The sequence below is a fragment of the Macrotis lagotis genome, chromosome 1 (genome assembly GCF_037893015.1).
Source record: "Macrotis lagotis isolate mMagLag1 chromosome 1, bilby.v1.9.chrom.fasta, whole genome shotgun sequence".
Taxonomy (NCBI): Eukaryota; Metazoa; Chordata; class Mammalia; order Peramelemorphia; family Peramelidae; genus Macrotis; species Macrotis lagotis.
In genome coordinates this window covers 580150510-580177144 of record NC_133658.1, presented here as the reverse complement: position 1 = coordinate 580177144, position 26635 = coordinate 580150510, and the positions used below count along the sequence as shown (strand labels likewise).

At 38.6% G+C, this 26635-nt stretch overlaps 1 protein-coding gene across 12 annotated transcripts in view; it reads right to left on the bottom strand.

Moving 5' to 3' along the window:
• KALRN (kalirin RhoGEF kinase) overlaps positions 1-26635 on the bottom strand; it is a 1044937-nt gene that overhangs the window by 59848 nt on the left and 958454 nt on the right. For 5 of the 12 annotated variants that reach the window (XM_074214684.1, XM_074214682.1, XM_074214681.1 and 2 more), the window contains 6 exons: positions 26573-26623; positions 25141-25218; positions 18769-18954; positions 15352-15523; positions 10867-11105; positions 3182-7698 (listed from right to left, as the gene is read on the bottom strand). In XM_074214684.1, the coding sequence (XP_074070785.1) occupies positions 7447-7698; positions 10867-11105; positions 15352-15523; positions 18769-18954; positions 25141-25218; positions 26573-26623 (978 nt within the window). In that variant the 3' untranslated portion in view covers positions 3182-7446. Of the gene's footprint in view, positions 1-1497; positions 1558-2918; positions 3043-3178; positions 7699-10866; positions 11106-15351; positions 15524-18768; positions 18955-25140; positions 25219-26572; positions 26624-26635 lie in introns of those variants that run through there. The other 7 variants (XM_074214686.1, XM_074214687.1, XM_074214688.1 and 4 more) reach the window with 5 other exon arrangements.

Sequence of the window (26635 nt, the reverse complement as noted above, 5' to 3'; positions counted from 1 at the left end):
TGAATCATGTTCATCCCAATTGTCAATCCCAACCCAGCTTGATAAACAACATTTCTTTGGTGACTTCTGCTGGACTCTGGGATTTAGAAATCCATCAGATGGGTCTCTATGACAGAGGTGGGGCAGGGTGGGCACTCATTTCTTTATTGATCACCCTTCAAGGAATGATATGTGTTGCATGAACTGAGTTCCATTCTCATACCTTGATGGCTAAGGCACTAATGTGAACATCATACAGGAGATGCATCCCCAGCCAAATTTCCTTCTAATGAAGACCATTCAAGGGGGGCAAGGAATATTCTTGGTGCTGTTATGTTCCTTTCCTTTCCCTTCATTGCACAGTCAAGAAACTTTCCCATAGAAACAATCTTAGACTTTCCCTGGAAACACAACACAGGCTGAAATATTATCAGAAGGGTGGGGAAAGGGAGATCAGTAAGAGGACAAAAAGCATGGGACATAGTAAAAGAGCACCTGGTGGAAGACTTCAGAAGATCTGGATTCTAGTACTGGCTTTGCTGCTTGTGACCTTGGGAAACTGGCAAACTCTCAGAATCTGTTTCCTCATTATAGAATGGGGATAATCATTCATTCCTATTCCCTCTCCCTCCTGTAATATTTTGAATATCAAGTAACATATGTTGGTAAAGCTTTGTAACTACTAAAGATCATTTTGGATATGGGTGGGTGCATTGGAGACAATTTGAGAAGGAAGACTTGGAAGGCAATCATATTGAAAAATTTAAACAGCTAAGTATGAATTAATTTAAGTTACATTGTAAGCTAATTTTCATGGATTAGCTGAAAAACTAATTACTATTACACAAAATTACTGAATCTCAGAGGTATAAAGATATTATGTTGGGAGTATTCTCTGTACCTGCTTTCTTTCCTTCTACATACTCATGGGGAAAAGGGACACAGAGAAGAGATGGTGATACTTCTTGAATGTTTAGGTACAGAAATGAAATCAGCCTGGCATAGACAACCTCCTCACTAAAAGCTTTTTAAATCTCTACAGGGAAACCTGGTGACTTGGAAACTTAACCCCTGCTTCTGCAACATCTGGTCTTTTCTGACCTTGCTTTATTCTCATTTTACTCCATATAAGCAAAACATGTTTCATGTTATATGTATGAAGCAAAGAACACTATTTCCATGATAAGTTATTGGATTTCAAATGATTTCCAAATAGGCTTTTGAGGTACCACTTGTATACTAACCAAGTGAGAAACCATCAATAAACAACCATTCTCAGTTTCTAGGCTTTCTTTTTTAAGGTTGCCTGGGGATAGTGGTCTTATTGTATTTTTACTGATACAGGGTTGTTCTCAAGTCTACCATTTTCTTGGGATATGAAATGGATGCCCAAAAATGGGACTTAATTTATATTTTATAGTTACTGGTTGGTTGGTCATATATTTAGAACTATTTCTAGAGAACACATATGAAATAGATTCTCATTGTAGAAAATAGGACAGCAATGATTGCTTCTACCTCCATACTAGTATTAGGGTCAAGATCATCACACTCTGACTCCTCGGAACTGTTCGTCTCCTTGTTTGGCAGCATGAGGAGGGGGAAGAAAGAGAACAAAGTTAGAACACAGGCAGTTTACCCCAGACAGAGCAGGAGAACTTCAGAGAGCATGGGGAATGGAAAAATTGGCATAGGGAAGAAAAAAAAATGCTTCAAAAGGATAGCAAGTTGCCAAGGGCAGCAGCATGCTTTTGCCAAAGCAGAAGCAGCTATGACTTTATGCAATGGTTTGTCTGGTCAGATATAGCAATGGATGCAACAGAATGAAACATGGGTACTACAAGATCAGGACTGTTGTCTTCTCTTTGGAGGCTGGAGTTTGTAAACAAGAAGGAAAGACTACTTTTGGTTCCCCAAGGATAGAAGACAGGGACTGGCCCTGTTATTTCATTAATATAAGGAACTCTTAGTTGAGGAAATTCCCTTTAGTAATTCAAGTTGGTAGATTCTTTGCAGCTTATGGTCTTTAAAAATTGTCAAGGTTAAGTGACTTGCCCAAGGTCACACAGCCTATATGTGTTAGAAGTCAGATCAGCAAAACACTTTCCAGTTGGGCCTGTTTTCTCTAGACAAAAACAACAACAAAGAACAAACACTCAAACCACACAGACAACTAAGCCTTGCAATAAATGTAAATAGAAGTAAGCCCGCAATTTTCTCTTGACTGATGGCAGACTTCTGCAGAAAGGCCATAGTGTACAGCATGCTAAGTTGTGCTGACACAGTGCTATGTAGGAAGCAGTGCCTAATGAAGCCTGTGATCAGTGAATCTAAAATGCTGGGCAGAGCTCTGCACAGGACTATATTGGGTATCCTCTCTGTGCCTGGCTCCCCTCCTTCCACATACTCATGGAAAAATGGATAAGGTAAAGAGTATAACTGAGTTGAGGCCCCTGAACTCTGGGAAAAAAAAAACCAAGATGTAATTGAACCAATCTGTCTTGGAGACCCTCTCACTCAAAACCTCAGTCTCCATAGGGAAGCTTGGTGGCTTAGAAACCTGCTCTCTGTACCTGCAACCTCTGGTCACTTTTAATCTTGCTGTATTTTCACTGGTCAACTCCAGATGAATGAAACCTTACTTTTTCCTGTCAGATAAAGCTATAGAAAACTTTGCTAAAACCATCCACATAGAATAAAAAGAAAGGTTTTTTAAAAGATACTTACTTGTATTGGAGATGCCAGGAGAAATTAAAGATTAAAAAAATTGATCTTGCATGCAAAATCCTGCTAACAGACTATTGCTCTCCCAACTGAAGGGGGGGAAAACAAAAAACAAAAACAAAAAACCTTCCCGGAACTTACTGGTGAGAATGCTGTGGGGTGGAAGAGGCAGGATGAGAGGTTGGGAGGGCACAGCTTCAAAATACCTTACTCACTTTAACTGAGACTTTGCTGCCCAGAATCTCCTTGGATTTACGAGGCCCTGTGGCTTCATTTTTACCCGTGTTCTCCATTTCCGCCCGCTTTCTCATGCGTAGGGTATGCCATGAACATGACTTCCTGTTGTACCAAAAAATGCACCAATCAAAATGGCAGGTCAGAATAGAAGTGAGGAGGTGTGAGGGGTCACCACCCTCTGAGGAGATGAAGAGCTCCAGCCAACTCCCAAGCTTCAGTGCCAGATGACCCTCCATGCCAACTCTCCCCTCGGTTGGCAAGACTGGCCTCACTTTGAAGTAAATTTTGTTATCTCCCCATCCTAGATTTAAAGAAATGATAACACTGTGGAGAAAGGAAGTGACCACTAATCACTGACCTCTACAAGGAAAGGTTTGTTAACAAAGGTTACTTCAATTCTTCCAAAAGGACGGAGTCATCTACCAGCTCATAGTCTGAAGGAGACATATGTTTGGGTGTGAAAAAAAGGTGAGAGGAAAGGAAAGGAAGGAGCAATACTAGCTATTTGTCTTCTGCTTGTATCTTGTGTGGACCTATCTAGAGAGATCTTCTCATTAGAATGTAAGCTTCTTGGGGCAGCTAAGTGGCACTTAATAATTACCTAGCTGCATCGCCTTGGGCAAGCCACTTGACCCCATCTCCCTTGCACAAACCTAAAAATAAAATAAAATAAAATAAAAAATAAAAAAATAAGAATGTAAGCTTCTTGAAGGCAGGTCCTTTATCTTTCTTTGTACCCTTAGCCTTTAGGACAGTGCCTGATATATCATAAGCACTTGATAAATGCATGTTCTATTGAATGAAATTAAAAAAATCCACATGATTGATTTGGATTGGGGAAGAATGTATCATATTAGAAATTCTCCTCATGTTTAAGCTCATGTTTCATTTCCATCATCCAAATAATATGGATCATGGAGGCAAAGATTTGAGTAATTTGAGCAGTAATTAGTGCTCTACTTTTCTGGCCATTCTAGACCAAAGGCTGTTCTGTTTCCATTCTTTGTACAACAAAGACCAAATTTATTTAGATTTCCAGAAGACCTGGTACTTTCCTGCTGAGAAAAAGATGTAATTTCTGCTTTTGCCACTCTTTTTTTCCCATTGATGGAGATGAGACTTGGAATTAGCAGAGAATATGACCTAATGAAGTTGATCAAAGTACTTAAACCTCACTTGTGTCATGATATAATAAGAGAAAGAGAATCCCAAAGTCAAATCACAAATATGGTTCACCATTTTGGGCAGGGGATTACCACTTTCAATCCTGCTTGGGGCAGGGTCTCTTCTCTATTTGCATGTGATGTGAACATCTTGGCTGAAGTCATAGTCTGCAAAATTCTGCCTAGATTGTCAAGGGTGATTTCTCAAAAACAAACAACCCCCCCTTCCAACCCAACTGTATGTTTGTATGTGTGTATGTATATATGTACATATACATATATGCATATGTGTACATGTAGAGGAAAGGAGGAAGAACAGGAAGATCCAGAAAAGATCCATGATTAAGATCCAGTCATCCACCACAATACCAGGGTCTTCACTTCCATAGGTGTTTTGCCATTTGACCAGCCACAGTATTTGAAGCTCTGTCCCTCTTCCAGTGTTTGCTCTTGGAGCAATAATCCAATCAATATTATTCATTGTAACTGGGGAAAGTATGTAGACTACCTTCTGGTTTCATTCACAACTCCTATGATTGTCTAGACAAGTTTTCTTCTATGACCACTACTCCTCTATGTGAGTGATATTTCTTTACTGTAACAAAAGCTCCTTGAGAGAGTAAGCACCAAATGTCTCATTTTTGTATTTATAACCTTTTATTGGTTGATAAGGCAGATTTTTATTAGCACTCACTGGGGATGTCAAGAAGAAAGGACTTAGGGAAATTGTTTTGAGGGGTCTCTCTGTTCTGGAAAATGTGCTCAGAGAACTGCTAAGCTGTTATTATTGAAGAGATTTAAAAATATTTATAAGTTTTTTGAAATGTCCATAATCTCATTTGCCTTTGAAAAGGAGAAGGCTGCCTCATTTGTACATCTTAACTGGTTTCTTTAGGTTCAGCAGTCCCTAGCAATGAAATGAAAGAGGTTAGCTCTGTGCCTATTTTCCTCTACCAAAAAAAAAAAATTCAGGTATATGTCACTAGCTAGATCTCTCTCTACCACACATGTGGGTAAGACCTGGCTGTGATATCTCCATTTTGTGAACTTAGCCCAGTTTACCTTGAAGCCTTGGCTTCTTCTCAGCAGATCTTAGCCTTGGTGTCCCAGTGTAGAAAGCCTTCAGGGGAATCTCCCTGTATAAGTGGTTGGCGTTTTTTCATGTATTTACTTATAAAATGGGAAAGGAAGGGAGAATGTTTTTTATGAATGTTAAGTTCATCTTTGTTTTCTAGTTTGGCTTGACCAAGCATTCAATCTGTTAAGAACCAAGCAAGGGAGGAAGATATCTATTAATTGGTGAGATCACAGGAGGCCAAAATTTGAGTTTTTCCATCTCAAAGAGTAGACATTATAAAAAAATTATCGATGACCAGCATTATAGATATTAAAACCAACTCTGTATGTTTTGTTTTCAAGACATAATCTAAGAAAGTCTGGGAAGTGTTCTCTGTCACTAGTAAAAGAGATTAAATTTTTTAAGCCATTAATTTCTATTGCATTGCTCACAAAGATTCAGATTGACAGATTCAGTTGTCTCTTGTTCTCCCAGCCTGTGCCTTCCTTCAGGGTGGGGTAGGGGTACAGATGAAAGGTGAAATGACCTGAAGGTGAGGCATGGGAGATGGAAGAGATGCTGCAAGTCCCAGACAGGCAGCAATTAAACCAGAGAGCTGGACCTCAAAAGTGATCACTCTACTGAGTAGGTACTTTGGAGCTTGAAGAAGCTTCATTCTTAAGCCTTGAGATTTTCTAGAGAGAGAATGGGGGGGGAAATGCAAAGAAAAACAAACCAGGGTCTTTTTAGATAACATCAACTGGATCCTTCAGATCTGGATAGCCAATGCCATTTTGGTATTAGATTAAGTCTAGATGAATTGTAATTATATGGAATGATGTTGGGATTCCCCTTCCCTCTCCAACCTAGAGGAAGGGTGAGACTAGGAAGCAATAAAGAAGTCAGAGGTACTTAGTTGTTTTGGCTCTGCTAATCAACAGAAAAGGTTCTCACCCCACTGCTGTGAGCAGCTGCTTAAAGGGGCCAGAAGTGGGAGAATGCAAGCCAAGTGACATGGTCTACTTTAGAAGTTCCTTTATGTCATCACCTCAAGTTCAGGCATTGGTCAGTAATAAGTGGTCAGAGCCCAGCAAGCATCATTCTTCATCTTCTCTGATGGTGAAAACAAATAGGTAGGGAAGGACGAGGAAGATTAGGCTCTTCAACTATGAACACTCTTTTCTTTTATCCATTGTATTTTTATCCCCAGGACCTAGCATGATGCGAGACACATAGAAGACACTTTACAAAATGGATTATTGGTTGACTGATTTCAAGGGAACAAGGGACAACCAAGACTTTGGACCAATTTTTAAAATTCGAGAGAAGGGGTAGGGGGGAGATATATTCAACCCACTATGTCATTATCAAAGTAAATGTTATTCAGGTTTTGGGGCTCAAGATAGGGAGAATGAAGGGTCAACTAGTTCTTTAACCTCATTAAAACATGCTCATGGTGAAAATTTATTTTACATATTTAAAATAGTACATTTAAAATTATTAGTTACATTACAAGTACAATGATGAACATTGCGACTATCCAATATATTGCACACCCTGGCTTCATCCATATGGGTTTCTTTTAAATAGTGCAAAATACTTTATACAGGAATGTACTCTGAAGGATCTCACAATTAAAAAAAAAAGAAATATCTTACAAATTAATCAGGAACATATATTAAAGTAACAGGGAAATGGGGGTAGGGGCAGGAATGGGTTGAAAAAGTTACAAACTGTACAAAGAAATTCCCATCAATAACCCGCCCCCCCAAATCCCTTCCATCCCCTTCCCCCTTCTTCCCCTGGGGACAGCAGCAGGCCTTTGGCCTATGCTAGGCATGGGGTTTGTGCTAAGGTGGGATGCTTTCTATGTGTGTGTCATAATAAAAAAAAATATATATATATCTCAGAAACTTAATACAACATAAATAGAAGTCCAGTCCAGTGAGTCCTGTGATGGGGGCTCAAACAGAGCAACAGAAAACATGCCTTTAATCACCCAGGGTTTCATTAAGGTTCTTTTCTTTCTTTTTTTTTTTCTTTAAACAAATGGGAGGGGGGAGGATTGGAGAAGGAGAAAAATGAACAGAAAATCATGAACAAAAAGAAAAAAAAACAAAAATAAAACTATCCAGCATGGACGCCCCTGTGGTGTGTGGTTCCAGCATTCGGACATTAGTTCCAGTGGCACTGTTGAACATGAGGAGCGGTAATTCCCTACTGTGTTGAATTTTTTTTTTTATTACTAATCCATATACTGCTCTCCCGGGAAAGCCAACGTGGCACTTACTTGATGCTCCCGTCGCTATTTTCTGCAGTGGCTTTGGTGAGGGGAGCCAGGATGGTGCCCGGAACCCAGCCCTCAGCTGCAGGGGAATGATCACTAGCAGGTTGATAAACCAGACACATGTTCTGCTGGTTGACAGCGAGGACCTGGACCACCTCGCCCTGGCTCACACAGATCTCATTCTCCTTCAGTGCATAGTAGTCTTTGATCACTGCCATGGATGAGGTCCCATTGCATCCTCCCATGTCATTCTGGCAGGGGAGAAGTGGGGAAAAGGAAGGGAGATGTCAAAGAAAACTTGAGTAGATGATTTGTTTCCTACTTCACAATTAAGAGCCAGTGTAAGATCCCATTAGTAAAATAAGTCAGATAGTGTTGGACTTGGACTCAGGAAAATCTAATTCAAATCCAGCCTCAGATACTAGTTTTGTGACCCTGAACAAGTCAGTCTACATCACTCTCATCACTCACTACATCATCTGTAAAATGTAATATAGTCATCATGAAACAAAGTGCAGAATTCTACAGTATCAAAAACCAAGATTATCTTCCAAGTAGCATAGTATCCAGAACAAGGAAAGTTATGGTCCTACTGTTTTCTATCCAAGTCAGACCCTAGCTGGAGCATGATATTCTATTCCAGGTGTCTTTCTGTTTGTTTGTTTTTGCAAGGCAATGAGGTTAAGTGACTTTCCCAGAGTCACGCAGCTAAGTAATTATTAAATGTCCGAAGTCCGTATTTGAACTCAGGTCCTCCTGACTCTAGGGTTGGTACTCTATCCACTGCACTACCTAGCTGCTCCAGGGTATCATATTTTTGAAAGCATTCTATGGTAGACATGGATTTATTGAAGGAACTGGGAACATTTAACCCAGAAGGACCTAGAAGTGTAGTTTTAAAATATTTGAAGGTCTTTTTGTTATATGGAAGAAAGTTTAGACTTGATCAGATTTGCTCCCAGATAGCAGTATAGAAGATTTTAGCTCACAACTAAGAAAATATTTGCTTAATAAGCATTCACCAGTTGAATGGGCATCTTAAGGTAATAGTGATTTATTTCCCCACGGCTAGAGATGTGCTACCAGAGTTTAAAGAACTCATTATTGAGGATAATATAGTTGGGGGATTCCTACTGGTAATGGCATAGAGTAGTAAACCTCTGAGTATCTTTTTAACTCAGTCTATGATTGTGAAACAATTTTGAAAATATATCAATATAAACTTTTAAAAAAGTTTCATATTGTTTCCAAGTTGTTGGAATGTTGAAAATCCAGGACACCTAATCCATTTTTTTACAGATTTTAAGATGATGAAACTTAACAGCATCACTTCCATTAGCATCATTAGAGGTGGGTGAGTGGGACTAACTACCATGGATACAGAAAATAGCTTGTTCCACACCTGCCCAATCTCCTTGCATGGTAGAAGTGATGTTTGGCTTAGGGGTATGAGACATGTGGGTGCAAACAGATAATGATGCAATGGTAGTATTTTCAGGATACAAAGATTCCTACCTTTTGCCCCTCAAGATACAAAGATAAGAATAAGGATTTGGGAAGTAGATTGGTTTATAAAAAAGCAGTAAGGTTTAAAGCAATGCAAGTGTTATAATCTATTGTACTTTTTCTTAGGGACCTACAGAATGATTAGACAAGATGACTTCCATGTTCTTCTACCAATAGGAGAAAGAACTAGATCCAATCTAATCCAATCTCCTCATTTAAAAGAAGTGGAAACAGGAATTCAAAAGAGGATAATGACTTTGTTCAAGGCTCACCCCCTCTCCTCCCAAAGCTTTGAAATTACTCTTTATTCCATTAATGAACTCACTTCTGACACCTATGCAAATAATCTTCCCCTCTAATTTTCTAATTACTATAGTCTTTAATAATAATACCTTGTAATGATATGTCATTTTGTTTTCTGTACCACAAACCTGTGAAGCAGATAATGCCTGTATTATTATCACTGTGTTGTTATGGTTCAGTTATGTTTGTCTCTTTGTCATCCTATTTGGAGTTTTCTTGACAAAGATACTGGAGTGGTTTGCCATTTCCTTCTTCAGCTCATTTTACAGATGAGGAAACCGAGGCAAATAATGCTAAGTGACTTGTCCTGAATCACATAGCTAGTAAGTATCTGAAGTCAGATTTGATCTCAGGAAGATGAATATTCCTGATTTTGACTCAGCATTCTATTTTAACAAGCTTGCTTCCTAGATGCCTCATTCCCATTTTACAGATAAGGAAAAATACTTAGAGAAAGAGATGGACACATCTCATCTCATGGTCACAAAGCTAGTAGATATCTGAGTCTGGATTTAAACTTAGCTTTCTGGATTCCTCAGCACACATTCTTTCCATCTCACATTTGTAATCTGTTAAGCAGCTGGGTCAATATTACCCACTAACTCACAGTGGGGTATCTCTTTGTTAATTCTTTAGCATATCATGACAAACTGTTCATGTGAAGTAAACTAGCTCATATTGGTCAAGGGGTGGGGGGGAAGGGGAAGGATGTTCATTTATTTCCGAAGAATAGGGAAGAATACACTGGTGCTTTTTCCTTATGAAGGCAGAGGTATTTGGCTCTGATAAAAACTTGTCAATCACAATTGGTTAAGACAAATATTGACACAAAATATTTTAAAACTGATTTATACAAAAGGAATTCTAAACTGTAAAAAAAGAAATCCTTTTGGAATTAGTTTCCATTCAAAGGATCACAGAATAACAGATATGAAAATATAATATAGGTCTTGGGGGAATCCCAATTCAGTGTTCTTACTGTGTCACCCCAGGCTTTGGCTAATAACTTATAGAGTATCCAAATAGCTCTGTCTCTGAGTCTGAACCTAGAGCAAACTCTCAATAATCCATATAGGGATGCTTTCAGTTGATACATTATCTATATCAAGTTTTTAATTCAAGGCTGTGTTTTTACTCCCCCCCCCCCCTTCCCCTGCCAAGTACATTCCTCAACCATCTCTCCCAACCATCAATGAAAATATGCTCAGGGAATGAGAACTCATTTTAATAACAGCCTAAGTCAATCATCATTAGGAATGGTAATATTTTTTTAAAGCCACAGTGCATTCCAGAACCATAACTTTTCTGCATTATCCATTTTCCTGACTTCCCCATCCTCTTTACTATGTATTAAACTAATAGAATATTAGAGCTAGAAGGGAACATGGAGCTCTCTTTAATACTTTTTTGTCCTGGACTCTTCTTGACTGTTTTAAATGTGTAAAAGTATACTAAAATACAATTATCACAATATTCTTAAAAACCATTTTACAGATGAGGAAGTTGAAAACTGTTTTGAATTCATTCCAGTCTAACACCTGTAAAAAAAAAAGCTTCCTGGGAGGCTTGTGCTCCCTGAAGCAATGGAGTGTGATTACAAATCCACATACCTTGCTGGGCTCATACTTGTCCCCGGGCTGGTGGTAGTCAAACCCTGGACTGCCATTGGAGGTAGATATCTTCAGGGGGGGCAGTGATGGGTTACGGCTGGAGCCCTTCGGGGGCTTTTCAGCCCCCACTGAGACAGCAGAGTAGGGCCTGGGGCTGGCCTGGGGCACTCTGGGAGGCTGGGTCCTCATGACGGCTGTGCTCCGCTCTTTCCGCTGATATTCAATTGGCGACTGTAGCGCTGTGGGAATAGTTACCAATTCCTCATCTTCAGTGAGTCATCTTGTGTCCCCTTCCCTTTGCAATATATGAATGACTGTTGTGTTCATGAGTTGAAGATGACAGGGAGGGCCTGCCCTTAGGGACTTAAGATTGATCAGGGGAGAGAAGATAATTATAAGGGACACAGAACAGGCTATGGGCATTCAGGTGGGAGAATAAGAGCACTGGAGGTCTTCCCCTATCATGGATGTTCAGATAGGATTACATGACTTCTGGGGTCCTTCTGCACCCTACACAGAGGCAGCACATTTCATTAGGGTCTGCACCCAGGTGTAGCATATATTGACTCCTCTATCATAAAGATCATTGTTTTTATTCAAAACTAAAGGTACATGTTAAAATTTTTAAAAAAATACATATATGTATATATACATATGCACACTGTAAGTTAAAAATTCAAACTTTGCACTTGTTTCTCCTTTTAGTGAATTAATGATCAACTATTTCAATCTTATCTTCTTATCTAAAGAGGCACCCTTCCAACTGGATCCTGCTTCTCTAGTTCTTCATTTTGCCAGGAAGGTCCACAGTGGAGTTTAGGAGGTATAGCCTTTTAGAATGTAAAAATATATATATTTTTTATTTTTGTCACAAATCCTAACCAAAGTCTCTTGAGACATGGAAAATAAAATGACCAGAAATGAAAAGGAAAAAAAAGAGAATAACTGATTTTCCCCTGACCCAGAACCAGCCAGTTGCAAATGACTGAAATTCCCAGATCCCACCTCAGGGGAGGAAAAGGACAGAGAGCACCACGGAGGGTGTGGAAGAGCTTGTAGAGGGAGGTTGGTCCATAGACTAAGTCACTAGCCTCTTTGCAGTACAGGGTGTAAGGGGAGTGAAAGGGAAAACAGGAAGCAGAAAAAAGGAGCAAGAAGGTGGTCCCCCAGAGGCTGAGGAGCTGCCCCTCCCCCAATCCCACCCTAACGAACTGCTGGTACACCATAATCCCACCCTGCTATTATGGGGTCGAAGGAGAAAGGGAATAAGCTACAACGGAAGACTGTGCAACCAGGCAATCGTCACCAGCTCTGAAGTCTGAAATGTGACTGGAAGAAAGCCCTACAAGTCAAATTCCATTATAGCAAACTTCAAAAGAACATCCAAATGATTTTGCTATTATTGCAATGTCATTATCTTCAATGTCACTTGAAGTTAGTGTGTCACCAGCCCTCTGCTGCTTGGAAACCATTTGGCATAACATGTATATACTTTTTAAAAAATCCTTTACAAGGGGCAGCTAGGTGGCATGGTGGATAAAGCCCGGGCCCTGGAGTAAGGAGTACCTGGGTTCAAATCCGGTCTCAAACACTTAATAATTACCTAGCTGTGTGGTCTTGGGCAAGCCACTTAACCCCATTTGCCTTGGAAAAACCCCCCAAAAAACCTAATAAAAAAATCCTTTACAGCAATGATATCTATGGTAATAGGATTGTGAACCTCACCAAATTCTTAGCTCATCCAAAGTCTCTGGAGGGATGGATTCTGTACTGCCTGATATTCAAATAAAGAACAATACATTGGACTTTCACCATGTATCTCATTGGATGTATACAAGGGAAGGGATTTGCTAAAAGGGAAAAATGAACAAAAGCATCCCAACCCCTTCCTTTGACAGTCCAAGTATAGAACAAAGAAATATGCTTATATAAATGTTTACTGTAGTTCAAAAAGACCTCATTAATCCAGTGTAATTGGGGAAATGCCAATCAGAATCATTAAGAAGTCTGAATTTTTTATATAAAGAAATTTAGTTATTTTTTTAACTTTAAAATCCATGTAGTAAAAAGTACTAATTGTCAGCATGCTGACATGTGGCTAGGTCTGCTCGAATGAATCAATAGGGATCATTTGTATTTGGGGGATTGGTGGTGCATTTGCAAATGGAAGTTGTTCAAGTATTTCTACACATTGTGTATAGTTGTTTGTTTTTCTTGGCACAAGGGTAGTGTTCAGTCTGGAGGTGAGTGGTGCAGTAGGTAAATGACTATATTGTAAAGACAAGAGAAATAAATAAAACATTAAAAATAAGTTGAAATTCCTCTGTTTTTAAAGTATCCTCCACAGTCTTTCAATATTAGTGGTTTTCTTGGTATATTTCAACAGAACATGTAACTCAATCATTGTTAAATTTCCAATTAGTATGAGATTTGATGAGATTTTATAAACTATTAAAAATCCCCATGTTTTCACAGAAAATTCCTAAAAGAAACTTTTAAAGATCTAGTAACACCAAATAGTTAGCATTTAAATAGGACCTACTAGATGCCAGCTGTTATACTGGTGTTATTCACTTCATCTCATTTGATTCTCATAACAACCCTGAGGTATCATTAACTCCATTTTATAATTGAGGAAACTGAGATAGAGGTTAACTGACTTATACAGGGCCATCTAGCTAGTAAGTATTTGAGACTGGATTTGAATTTAGGTCTTCCTGCTACAAGTTTGGCCCTCTATCCACTGATCTACCCAGCTATAGTCAAAGACACATTCTCATAAGCAATCACAATTTGTTTAGGGCAGGTCCTATAATTTGCTCATGGAATAAGAGCATTTCTAAAGGTGTGTAAACTGAGGAGCAGGCAAGTGATAGGATTAGTCTAGGGTCAAGCTGTCTGAAAGATTTTGCATTAGCTTTGTGTGTGTATGTGTATGTATGTATATATATATATATATCTCCATAGGTCTCTTGATTCTCTTTAATAGGAAGGCTGTTCTATATGATGAAAAGTTATCAACTCCTTCCTTTTTAAGTCTGCTTGGAGAAAATAACTCGTGGACCATACAATTTTTTTTCAGTATATGAAAAAGAAAACAACTCCAAGACTATATGAGCAGGAATCAGAAAAACCCAACATTGATACTAAAAATAGTTATGGAACATTAGATAAGTTATTTTTCTTTTCATCAAATGAGGGGATGGGATTCGAGCATCTCTATGGTTCCTTCCAAGTATCCAGAAAATATTCTGTCTACCTCAGAGAGTAAGTAAAATGACTCAGTAGATTTAAATGAAAAAAAATCTTTTTTTTTCTGGAGAATTCCATAAGATAGTATGAATTAAGAGTAAAAGGGAACCTGGAGATCATCTAGTCCAGCCCCATCATTTGACAAGCGGAATTTAGAGAGGAAAAGGGACTTTGCCAAGGGACTACAGCAAAATGCTGACATGACTAAGGATGACATTCCCCAGTGTTTGGTCTACTATAGCATATTTTCTTTGTTTTGTTGAGTGGAAAACACTTTGGGGGACTGGGGTGAAGGAAGAAAGGGAGGAAGAGGGGGAAGGGAAGAGAGTGAAAAGGAGACTAAAGATCTGAGTTCGAGTCCTGCCTCTATCATTTATTCACTATGTGTAATGAGACAAGGTGATTTTCTAAAGCCTCATGTACAAAATAGTTGCATCATCTACCTGATAGAATTACTGTAAATATCAAATAAAGTCATGTAAAGGGAAAGTGAGCACCTATAAGCATGATTTCTATTGCCATTTCCAAGTGACCTCCTCCAGTCCATAAGATTCCCTATTTTCTTGTCACTGCCTAAATTCTTATCTCCTGAGAGATTATCAAAACAATGACAATCAGGCATCAGAGGAATTTTTCTTCAAAAATGACTAGCTCTCTGCTGCTTAACCATTCTGCCATCCTAACTGTTAAAAGTGTAGATAAACCCTAAAGGTTGGTGTGTAGTATAATATAGTATAACCAGATGTAGTCTCCATGTCAGACTTTTTTTTTTTGAATTTTTTCAAGGCAATGGGATTAAGTGACTTGCCCAAGGTCACACAGCTAAATGAGTATTAAGTGTCTGAGGCCAGATTTGAACTCAGGTACTGATTCCAGGGCCAGTGCTCTATCCACTGCACCATCTAACTGCCTCTATGTCAGACATTTTGTTTAAGTGTTTTTTTTTTGGTCACAAGGAAGGTTGTGATAGTGAATGGAAAAAGCCTTAACAAATATTTATATATATATAAATATTTGTTAAGGCATATATATATATATATATATATATATATATATATATATATATATGTACACACACACACACACACACACACACACACACACACACACACACACACTTTACATTAGATGCCAGAATGTGCCATATTCTCCAGGTAGTCCATAGTGGAGGAGGCTGGCTCTGTGGGGTTCTGTTTAAAAATGGGCCTACTAATGAGGAAGGAGCATACATACCATTTAAGAAATCTCTCTGTGTATCCAAGACTTGGTTGATGTCCTGAACCCAGGCTTGTTGGATATCTGCATTGGCTGCCTGTAGAACGACCCTTTCTGATGTTTCCCGGCTCATTAGGGCAAACTTACAGGGGTCATTGTCCACATTTTCCTCCAGGACAAGGTAGTTCATCTGGAACAGACCAAAGTCATCTTTTTATAAAGAGTAAAAAAAGTTTTTTTTTAAGTTTTCTGGTGATAGTTATTGTTTTTATCATACTAGAAGTCACATCTTTTGGTTCTGGAAATCAAGATTGTTAGGTGGGGAGAGTCATGAATATGCTATGAATCTTTTCTTTGTAACAATATAATTTTTTTACTTAAAATAATCTAAATCTTGATCTGATGCTGGCTGGGGTACTCCAGGGGCTAGTACTCACCCTAAATCACTCTCTCTCAAGTTATACTAGTCTCTACCTCTTCTGACTTCATACCCATTCCATGCCTCAAAACTTTGAAATGAAAATTTGATGCAACTATTTGGAATTGTGCCCCCAAAGCCATTAAGCTATGCATACCCTTGACCCAGTGATACTGCTTCTAGGTCTGCACCTCAAAGAGATCAAAGAAAGAGAGAAAAAACCCATGAATATAAAAATATTTATAGCAGCTCTTTTAATGCTCAAAAAGAATCAGAAAATGAAGGAATGTCCATCAGTTGGGCAATGGCTGAACAAGTTGTGGTATGAGAATGTGATAGATTTCAAAGAAACTAGGGAAGACTTGTAGATGCAAAGAGAAATGAGCAGAATCAGGAGAACAAATTATATAATAACAACAAAGTTATAAAGACAACTTTGAAAGACTAAGGATCTCTGTTCAATACAATGACCAACTATAATTCCAAAGACTCATGATGATCCATGCTATCCACCTCCAGATAGAGAAATCAAGGGACTCATAGTAGAGATTAAAGTCTTTTTGTTTTTGTTTCTTTGGATATTGCTAATGTGGGATTTGTTTTCCTTTACTATTTGTGTGTGTTTATGTAACAAGTTATAGTTTTCCTGTTTTTTTTTTCCTCCAATGGGGGGAGGAAAGGTGAAAGTAACTGAAAATAAACTTAATTTCAGAACTGAATCCAAAATCAAATTAAAAAAAAATCAATGCAACTTATAGCCTACAATATTTAGCAACTGGCACTTAATTCTGCATGAGACACGTATACATTCAGAAACTGGCTATGATAGGTTCTTTATACCTGCATACTTTTTAATCAGAATATAGCCAAATTTATATCAAGAAAAGTTGTAGGAGAGAAAAATGCATGGGTGTGTGTGTGTGTGTGTGCAAACACACACAGACACACATTCCAGAATCTAGAAAATGTCCAAATTTTAGGAGAAAGGGTTTTCAGACTTTATAAATCCCTTCCTCTGTAATCACATACAATAGTGCCAAACTGTATTCATTCAGGCAATGAATCAATACAGTCTGGACTGAGAAGAACAATGGGTAGGGAAAGCAGTGGGTGTAGTGGAAAAGACTACTGGACTTGGGGTATGGGTGTGGGAAAAGGGGAATGGAACAGGCACTAATTAAGCATCTACTACTACCACCATACACTTTGCAAATATTATACCATTTGATCCTTGCAACAATCCTGGGAGACAGGTGTTTTTATTATTCCCCATTTTACAGTTGAGGAAACTGAGGCAGGCAGCAGTTAAGTGACTTGCCCAGTAAGAGTCTGAGGCCTGATTTGAACTCAGGCTGTCCTGACTCCAGAGCCAGTGCTCTATCTATTGCCTATTGAGAATTCAAGTATTAATTCTGCTAGTAACTTTGTGCATTCACTGGCCTTTTTCAGCCTTCAATTTGCCCAACTGAAAAACGAGATGGTTGAACTGACTAGATATTCTGAAAACTCTAGACTAGTGAGCTTGTCTTAAATTCCTGGGAATACTGTAGGACAGATGATTGATAAAGTATTTCATACTATTATTGTGAGGAAGATAGAGATGGACAGGATAGATTCAGAATTGGGTAGAAGTTAGACTCAAAATGTCATTGTTAATAGTTCAGTGTCAATTTGGAATACATCTTCCATACCTAGCCCTAAGCTGACACTTTTATCAATGACATAAACAAAAGCATGGATGGTATATTCATCTGATTTATTTATCAGACTCTGAACTGGGAGGGTTAGCTAACACAGTGGAGGACAGAGTAAGGAACCAAAAGTTTTGACCAAGCTTGAGCAATGGTGTCAAACTCAAAGAGAATTTATGGCCATTAAATGATCCATAAGGATCCCTGCAGGCTGACTTAGAAAAACCACATAATAGCAATATATATTCCTATGGGCTGGCCACCATTATTGAATGCCAAATATATCTGCTTGCCAAAAATGATTTTTTTTTATGAATAACTACACCAGGCAAGCGCTCACATCATGGTCAGAAAATGAGATACAAGGACAGTCTCAAGGTCTCTCTGAAGAACTTTGGAATTGATTGCATTTCATGGGAGACACTGGTACAGGACCACCTAACATGACATGTCCTCAGACAGGGTGCTGTGCTCTATGAGCAATACAGAATTGAAGCAACTCAAAAGAAACATGAGATACACAAGTTTAGAGAATCCACCCCAAATGTTCATATAGACTATTTGTGTCCAATCTATGGTAAAGCCTTCCAATTTCATATTGGTCTGATCAGCCACAGTCAGACACACTGGAACTTGTCTCTAACATAATGGTGTTGTTTTGGTCCTCTTCAAGAATGAAGGACAACAAACCAATATTTATTTTGCCAAAGTTTCCAATTACCTTTAAAAAATTTTCCCCCAAATTATATTTTAATCTGGTTTGGGCTACACTTGAGAATTGTGGACTATATATTTGACACCTCTGAGATTAGAGCACTGGCTCAGTCTCAAAAGATGAAGTTCAATAGAGATAAATGTAAAATCTTATTCCTTGGGTATAAAAAAAGTCACCTTTAAATGCAAAATGGTAGTAAAGGCATGGTGAGACATCAGTTTTCCTGCAAAAGACTGGGAGTTCTATTGGTCTTGCAAACTCAAGCAGTGAAACATGATAGACAAAAAAGGTAATATGACTTTTACTTGCATTAAAAGATGGTATATTGTCATTGAATTGCTTCAGTTATCTTCGATGACTCATCCCTATTTGGGGTTTGCTTGGCAATGATACTGGAGTTGTTTGCCATGGATTAAGGCAAATAGAGAAGTTAAATGACTTGCCCAGGGTCATTCAGCTATTAAATGTTTGAGGTTAGATTTGAATTCGGGTCTTACTGACCCTAGGCCCAGCACTTTGTCTGCTTGCCAAATCCACATAAGAAACATGACTTGCTTTTCCCTCTCCATCCCCTGGGCTTTTTTGTTCAGACTCATAGAGTTCTTCCTCACCTTGATGCTTCTTTTGAACATGTAGCCTGGTGTGAGAGAGCCCTTCCGCAGAAGCTCACTGAAGATGACAATCTGTTCAAAGAGGAACACACGTCTTTCCTTGGTCCGGGACTGCATGCCAGCATCCTGCTCAATCACATAGAAGGTGTCCTGCTGAAGCAGTTTTCCCTGGGCTGTCAGGGTACCCTGTGAGTGGGGAGGGAGAGAGAGAGAGACCAAGGAGGAGGTGAGAGCGTGTGGAAGGAACCTCTGGCCCTACCATTTCTACTGACTACAGACACAGAGAAACTGCTCACAACAGAAATCTGGTGGATCAGGTAAGAGCATAACTACTGTACCTATTATGAAAATTATGTTACCTACATTGTGTTTCTTTCCCAGCATGGGTCCTGCTCTCATAAAGCTTATAGTCTAGTAGGCGGGTCTGACTTGTACAAAAATGCTCAATGATAAAGAATGCATCAGAGAGGTACAAAGTCTTCCATGAGGTTGGGTGATAGGGAGGTTGCTAATTGGGAAAATAATTAAGAACACCTATCTTCAGTATTTTTAGGTCTGCAGTGTGACTCCTCTCCCAATTCACCTTGTAAGTTAGTTAGGGTCACTTCATCAAACCTATTTCATAGATAAGTAAATGAGGCTCTGAAATTATCTCCAATTATCCTATTTACATGTTGTAATCTCCAAGAGAATATGAGCTCCTTGACAGAAGGGACTGTTTGGTAACTGTCTTTGTATTTTAAGTGCTTAACACAGTGTCCGGAATATAATAGGTGCTTATAAAATACTGGTTGATTTACTTATTTATTCTTATTTTTAAGCTTCACACTCTCCTAAATCAAATTTCTACTTATGAGCCTATTCTAGGTATAGAAGGGGAAAAACCCTTCCAGTCCAAGAACATTCCCTAAATAATGATTTCATTAAGTTGGTGCATGAACTTTTTGCCCTGTGGGTCTGATGTATGCCAGTGATATCATGTGACCACCTCCTTATTTCCCAAACCCAAGCTTACTGTCCGAGTCATTCTTCCTGAGAAACCCCTGTAGGGCTCCAATCCAAGCATTTTGCTGCCAATGTCAGCAGTCCAATGGGCTTATCTCCAGTCTAGTAGCAAGTTAATATTAAGTCCATGGGCAGCTAGACAGAAGTGTTTTTTAAGTTATATTATTATTTTATCTTAAGTTATTATTATTATTACTTAAGATCCTGACCCAAAGGTTATATCAACAAAGGGTCTAAGGAAACCATGAGCTCCAGAGACAGGGAGAATTATTGAGCCTAACTTCTCCCAGACCCTGAACCCAGGGACTTTGGAACAAGGGCAGAAATATTTACTCTCTACCAAAAATCAGAAGGGCATCCTGTGATTTGAAGTTAAAAAACCTTGGATTCATATCCTGCATCAGTTCTTCATGAACCTAGGCAAATCACTTAAAATCTCTGGGACTTAGATTCCTCATCTGTAAAAGGAAGGGACTGAACTTCATGAACACTAAGTTCCTTTCAAGGTCTAGATCTATAACCCTATCAACTGAGGCAATGCAAAACATTTCCTCCAGGGTGTAATGAAAACAAGAAAAGGATTTTAGATGTATACCTAAAAGGGACCTTAACGGTTTTCATTTTTTGTTATTCTCTCCCTCACTATTTCTTCTCATGGAATCTTTTATTTTACAGATTAGGAAACCAAGAAACTAGTGGGTTTCGTGGCTAGTCAAGGTCATAGGGCTAGGTATTCAGGATCAGAGCCAGGGATTAAATCTAATTAAACCAACTCTTATTCTCCAAATCCAGTACACCTTCTGTGGCACCATGCTGTCTCTTCTGTGACAGCTAACTTAAAAATAAATTTTGAGAGTCTTAGGTATACCCTTGAGTCTCACAGGTGCATATATACACACATAGGTGTCTATGTGTCCACACACATTAATTCCTATGACACCTAACATGAATTAAATGGTGCAAACTAAATGGTCATTCATCCAGCTTCATTTCTTCCCAGGAGCCTACTTCTTTCAAAGAACCACAATAATTTGGGCCAGAATGACTGGGATTCTGGGCAAAAGGTGGTTATTTCTTCTCAAGATTGTTCAAATTTAGAAAAGCTTCTGAGTTGCTGCAAAGGAGAAGTGCTGTGGGAGGCAAGAAGGGGAGAGGTAAGAGAGAAGAATTTCATCTTAATCATTCTGGATTAAAACCAGTGAAAACTAAACTTGAACTCTTATCAATCTAAGGGCATTGCTATCTAATGGCCTTGTTTTTGTCTGGGCTCCAGTTACCACTATGGAGAAGAATAAGAACCCAGTTCCAGATAACACAAGATATAACCTTCTATTTCTATAGTGCTTTGTGGTTTATCAGCAGTTTTGTACTCCAGGGTCCCTGGTGGTAGGGTGAGTAAGTAAAAGAAAATAGAGCTCCATTCACTATCAAAGGAAATATCTTATAAAGTAAGTACTTACTTAGAAAAATTAAAAGAAAAGAAACACTGGAAAAACTACTTGAAGCATGAATGTGAGATAAAGAACTAATATTCTAAATCTATAAGAATACACATGGTTTAGCAATACCACTACTGGGTCTATACCCTGAAGAGATGATGAAAAAGGGTAAAAACATCACTTGTACAAAAAATATTCATAGCAGCCCTGTTTGTGGTGGCAAAGAATTGGAAATTGAGTAAATGTCCTTCCATTGGGGAATGGCTTAGCAAACTGTGGTATATGTATGTCATAGAACACTATTGTTCTATTAGAAACCGGGAGGGATGGGAATTCAGGGAACTAAAGTTTGAACAAAGACCAAGGACTATTGCCTTTAATTTAGAAAAAAAATTGATATCTTATTGTCTGATCTTGTTATCTCTTATACTTAATATTTCTTCCTTAAGGATATGATTTCTCTCTCATCACACTCAAATTGGATCAATGTATATCGTGGAAACAATGTAAAGACTGACAAATTGCCTTCTGTGGGGGTGGGGGTGGGGGTAAGGAAGTAAGATTGGGAGGGAAGGAAGTAAGATTTGGGGAAAAATTGTAAAACTCAAAATAAAATCTTCAAGTACAAAAAAAGAGTAAATATGATTTTTAGGGGGTGGTGGTGTTCAAGCCTATAATTTCATTATTATAAGAAACTTCTAGGTACTGAAATTCCCATTTTCCATAATTAATGAATGAGTATAGATCTGTAACTTAGTTATAACACATCTTCCCTGGTAGAAAGAGAGTCAAAGGACATGCACAGACAATTTATCAAGTAGAAAATGCAAACTATTATCCAGCTTGGTGTAGTTTATAAAGCAATAAGCTTTGGAGTTAGGAAGGCCAGGATTTGAATCTCACTTTAAATGCTTCTACCACCTGGTGACCCTAGGTCAATCATTTATCCTTTGTGGGATTCAGTTTCTTCACTGTAAGTAAAGGTGGCTTGACTTAATAACCTCTAAGGTCCTTTTTAGCTGTAAATCTAGAATTCTATAGACCATGTGAAAAAACAATACCAATGATAGTTAGCATTTATAAGGTGTTTTAAAATTAAGAAAGGGTATAGAAATATTAACTAATTTTCTCTTTCCCACTATCCTGACAAGGTACTATTATTATCTCCACTTTACAAATGAGGAAACTGAGACAGCTAAGTGGACTTGTCCAAGGTCATACTGCTAATAAACGTCTAAGGCTAGATTTGAATCTGGTATTTCTGACTCCTGACCCAGCTCTTCATCCACTATTCCACCTGTTAATACTTCAACTCATTAACAATTGACAGAGCATGTAGAAAAGTACCACTTTACATCCAAAAGAATGGTAAATGTACATAAATGTGCATATATATATGTGTGTGTGTGTGTGTGTGTGTGTGTGTGTATACATGTATACATATACATTTTTCTTTTTATACACACATTTATAAAAGTCAATTCAATGTTAGAGGGAAGAGGTAGTATGATAGGAGGAAGGAAAGGGGAGATTGAGAAGCAAAGATCATGGGTGGGGGAGGGAGAGGGAGTCAGATCTAGAGGAGGACAGAGCACAAGAGTATCTCATTTACTTTTTTTGCTCCTTCTTTTGGTTCTTCCTAATTAAAGGCTAAAGGATTGGAGTGAAATTGTGCCCCTTGTTTTATATGCTTACTTTCTGGTTGAGGTTTTTCAAGAGTAATTAAGCTTATAATGATTTTTTTTATAGAGTACTTTCAGTTTTAGAGATTCAGATACTGCCAAGAGGAACAGATAATTGCAGACAGAAGTAGGAACAGTAGTTGAGATGTCCTTGTTGAATATGGGATGCAGATCCAGAAAGTGCTGCTAATCACCTTATATCACTTGTCTTTAAGATAAGGAATGGTATCCCTTCCAAGAAACTTTCCCTGATTACCCTTATCCCAACCCGGATCACTTCCATGTCTTATTTTTATTCCATTTCCCAAGAGTAATTCTTGACAATGCATTTGTTCATTTTCTTTACTTGTTTCATGAGTTCCATTTCCTTTAGTGCAGAAGACACTTTTTTTTTATTCACCCACCTCAGCTTCTGAGAATTGTTTTCCCAAGGTAGCATCTCAAAGCAGTAACATTTGGGGGAAAGTTGTAAGCAAGTCTTTTGGGAAAGAGAAAATCCATTTCTTCCTCCAACCCCCAATACACCTAAGTGTTACACTAAGAAAGAAACAGTGCCAATTCTCATGATTCTTTGAACATTCAAAAATAATTTTATGTTTAATGACCTCTTAATTGGTGTCTTCCCAGTTTTAATTATTTCTGAGGTCAGCCATTATGTTTTGCCTCTTTTTGCATTCTCAGCACTTCAGTTGTTTTTCAATAGTGTTTGACTCTTCATGACTCCATTTGGGGGGTTTTCTTGGTAATGATACTGGAGCAGTTTGCCATTTCTCTCTTCAACTCATCTTAAAGATGATGAAACTGAGGTAAACAGGGTTTAGTGACTTGCCCAAGGTCACACAGCTAGTAAGGTCTGAGACCTGATTTTTACTCAGGAAGTTGAGTTTGAGTCAGTTTTGAGTCTTCCTGACTCTAAGCCCAACACTAACCACTGGGCCAGCTAGCTGCCCTAAATCCTATTATTCTATGAACTGATAGTAAAACACTATGTGGTAGGAAGAAGCGTAAGATAAAACTGAAAAGATATGGTATCATATGCTTTTATTGAGGGCCTTGAATGCTAAGTTAAAGAATTTGAATTTTACTTGGGAAGAGGAGTCTTCCTGATTCCAGGCCCAGCCCTTTATCCACTCCTAGCTAATACAGTGTGGAGATGCTTAATAAATGCTTAGTAACCTTTTGATTCCTGAAAGTTTAGTTCACTATGAATAATGCTAATTTTTAAGTAGGAAAAATGTATTGACTTGGATTTTTTTAAATTCTCCACAAACCTTGGGGGCTTATAGCAAAGTATTGCTGTACTACCAACATGCATGGGTGTATGTGTTCTTAGGCTTTATATATGGTTGGACTACTTGAGTAATATTGGCTTATTCAGTATAAAGAAACATTTATAACTTCAAATTTGACCAAATCTCTACTCTAATGCCTTACTGTGGGTATGACAATCCTGGATACCAAGAGGAGCCCAACATTTGGCAAGACCAGGCTAGCTGAAAAAAAAATTGGACTACATGGCCATTGTCAGACTCTGTGTCTGTCACTTGAAGATCAATCTAGCTAAATTCATCAGTCATTGTCAAGTGGTTACTGTCCCAATGTTTTCCAATCAGTTATTATGACCAAAATTGTTATTCACTTGGTAAAAGCCATTTACTTCAAGGCAGAGAGGCTGGGATGTGCATCAGTGTTAGATGTACCCATACCAATGGACTTTGTGTTCTTAAAAAAGTCCTTAAAAGGGTGAATAAGGCCTAAATATGATATTTCTTTTAAGTGTCACCTCCATTTTTGTTGGGCAACTCATAATTCTGCTCTCTTTGTCATTCTAGAACAGAAAAAGGATAGACTAGAGAGCTGCTGTGATACTATCTCTTCCTATACTTGCATTGTTTTTTTGAAATAGCTTTTAAAAAAGTCTGGCATTCCTTGTCTTTGTAAGCCCCTTACAGACTCAGTTATAGTTTGGAAAACTGTCCTAGAATCAGAAAGATAGAAATGAAAGGGGGTTTTTGGATGCCAAGTGAATACAACTTCAAGCTCATTGAGATCCAGGAATGGTGGGAAGAATGGGAGATGAACAGAGAAGTACCTCTTGAAGCTACTTCATAAAAAGGTTGCCTAGGAGGAAGTGTTCCAAAGGAAGACTTCTACCTGGGAGGTCTTTGCTGCCTAATCACCCCTCTCTCTCCACTCCATCCCCCTGACAAAAGAAATAAGCCTTAAGAACTTTCTCAGCTGCTTACCTCAAAGCCCTGCAGGCGTCCCAGGTTCATCATGTCATTGCAGCGTTTTGGAACAAGGCACATTAACTCCACTGCTTTCTGGAAGGGAGAGGCAGAAGGTCAAGGTCATACAAGGAGGCGCATGGGAAATGTTGATTCTGACAGAAGACAAGGTCCAATCTTCTGGTATCACTTCCCTCAATGAGGAGGTGAGGCTTAGTGTGGGTCTCCTGATAAACTTCAAAGAGGTTGTTTTCTACTACTATTCCACTATATTATGGAAATGCTTGTTTTATTTCACAAAAAACTTCAAAGAGGTATGGAATCCTTCGATGTAAATCAGGGTGAACATCCCACAGCACTTGAGGTAACTGCTAGGGGCCATTTGATGGGTCCCAGTTCCTTTGACTCTGCCATTCCTTTCCTCTAGCTCTTCTCTTCTTTTTCTTTTCCACAGTCACTATTCTGACCCTTAGCGCTAAAAAACGGTTAGAAACCTTTAGCTAAACTAGATCTACCTGATATCACTATGTTCAGGTGTTTGCTAAGTTCACAGTCTCACATTATCAATAGGCACATCTTTTCATTTCTATAAATGGGCAAACTGAGGCCCACAGGAAAGGGAAAGGCTACAGTGGAAGAGAAGGTAGAATTGAAGCCACACATCAGGACCCTTGTCTACCTCCTTGTTCACCTGGACAATAGATGTCTAATATCTGAAAAGAAGAATCAGAAGGGTTCACAAGAATCAAATCTCTACAGCTCCCTCAACAAATTTTCTGTCTGTAGCCTCTGTTAAATACCTTCAGCATTGGGAATTTTGAGGCTAACCATTCTACTCTTGGACAGTTTTGACCATTAGCCATTTTTTTCTTTGTTCAGAGTTGAAATCGATTCTCCCTACTACTTCTATCCAGTGATCCAAAAACTCTGCCCTATGGGACAGAACAAAACAAGCCTAATCTTTTTTCCACATGACAGCCCCACTCATCAATGTCTGGCAAGAAATGGCTTAGAGAAGATAAATAAAGAGACAGCTCCTAAGACACTTTTATATTCCTATGATAAGTATCTCCCTAACCTCTGAAAATTGAAGCCAAGGAGGCCACATGCCCTTATTAAATATGCAAAACCATTGAGAGAAAATCCTGGGCAGGACCTACCATTTCAGTGCATTCATATGACCATATGGTTGTATCTTCTAAAACTAACATTTTACATCAATAGTCATTAGTCAAGTTAATCAACTCTATCAGTGGTCAATAGTTGATAGCCATATGTTGGTGTCCATACTTGTCCAATACAAATTTATCTTTATCTTGATTCAATTGTTCACTCCTCTGGCCTGGGAGGTAGAGTCTGGATGGAGGCCACTGGGTTGCATGGGAAAATCTTGTTTTACTTTGTCCTCATTAACAGTAAGCCACCCAACCCATTTGTACAGGAAACTCACCTCAATATCTGCACACTCCAGACCAGCCTTCTCACTGTACCTTAGGAAGTCCTAAAGAGAATA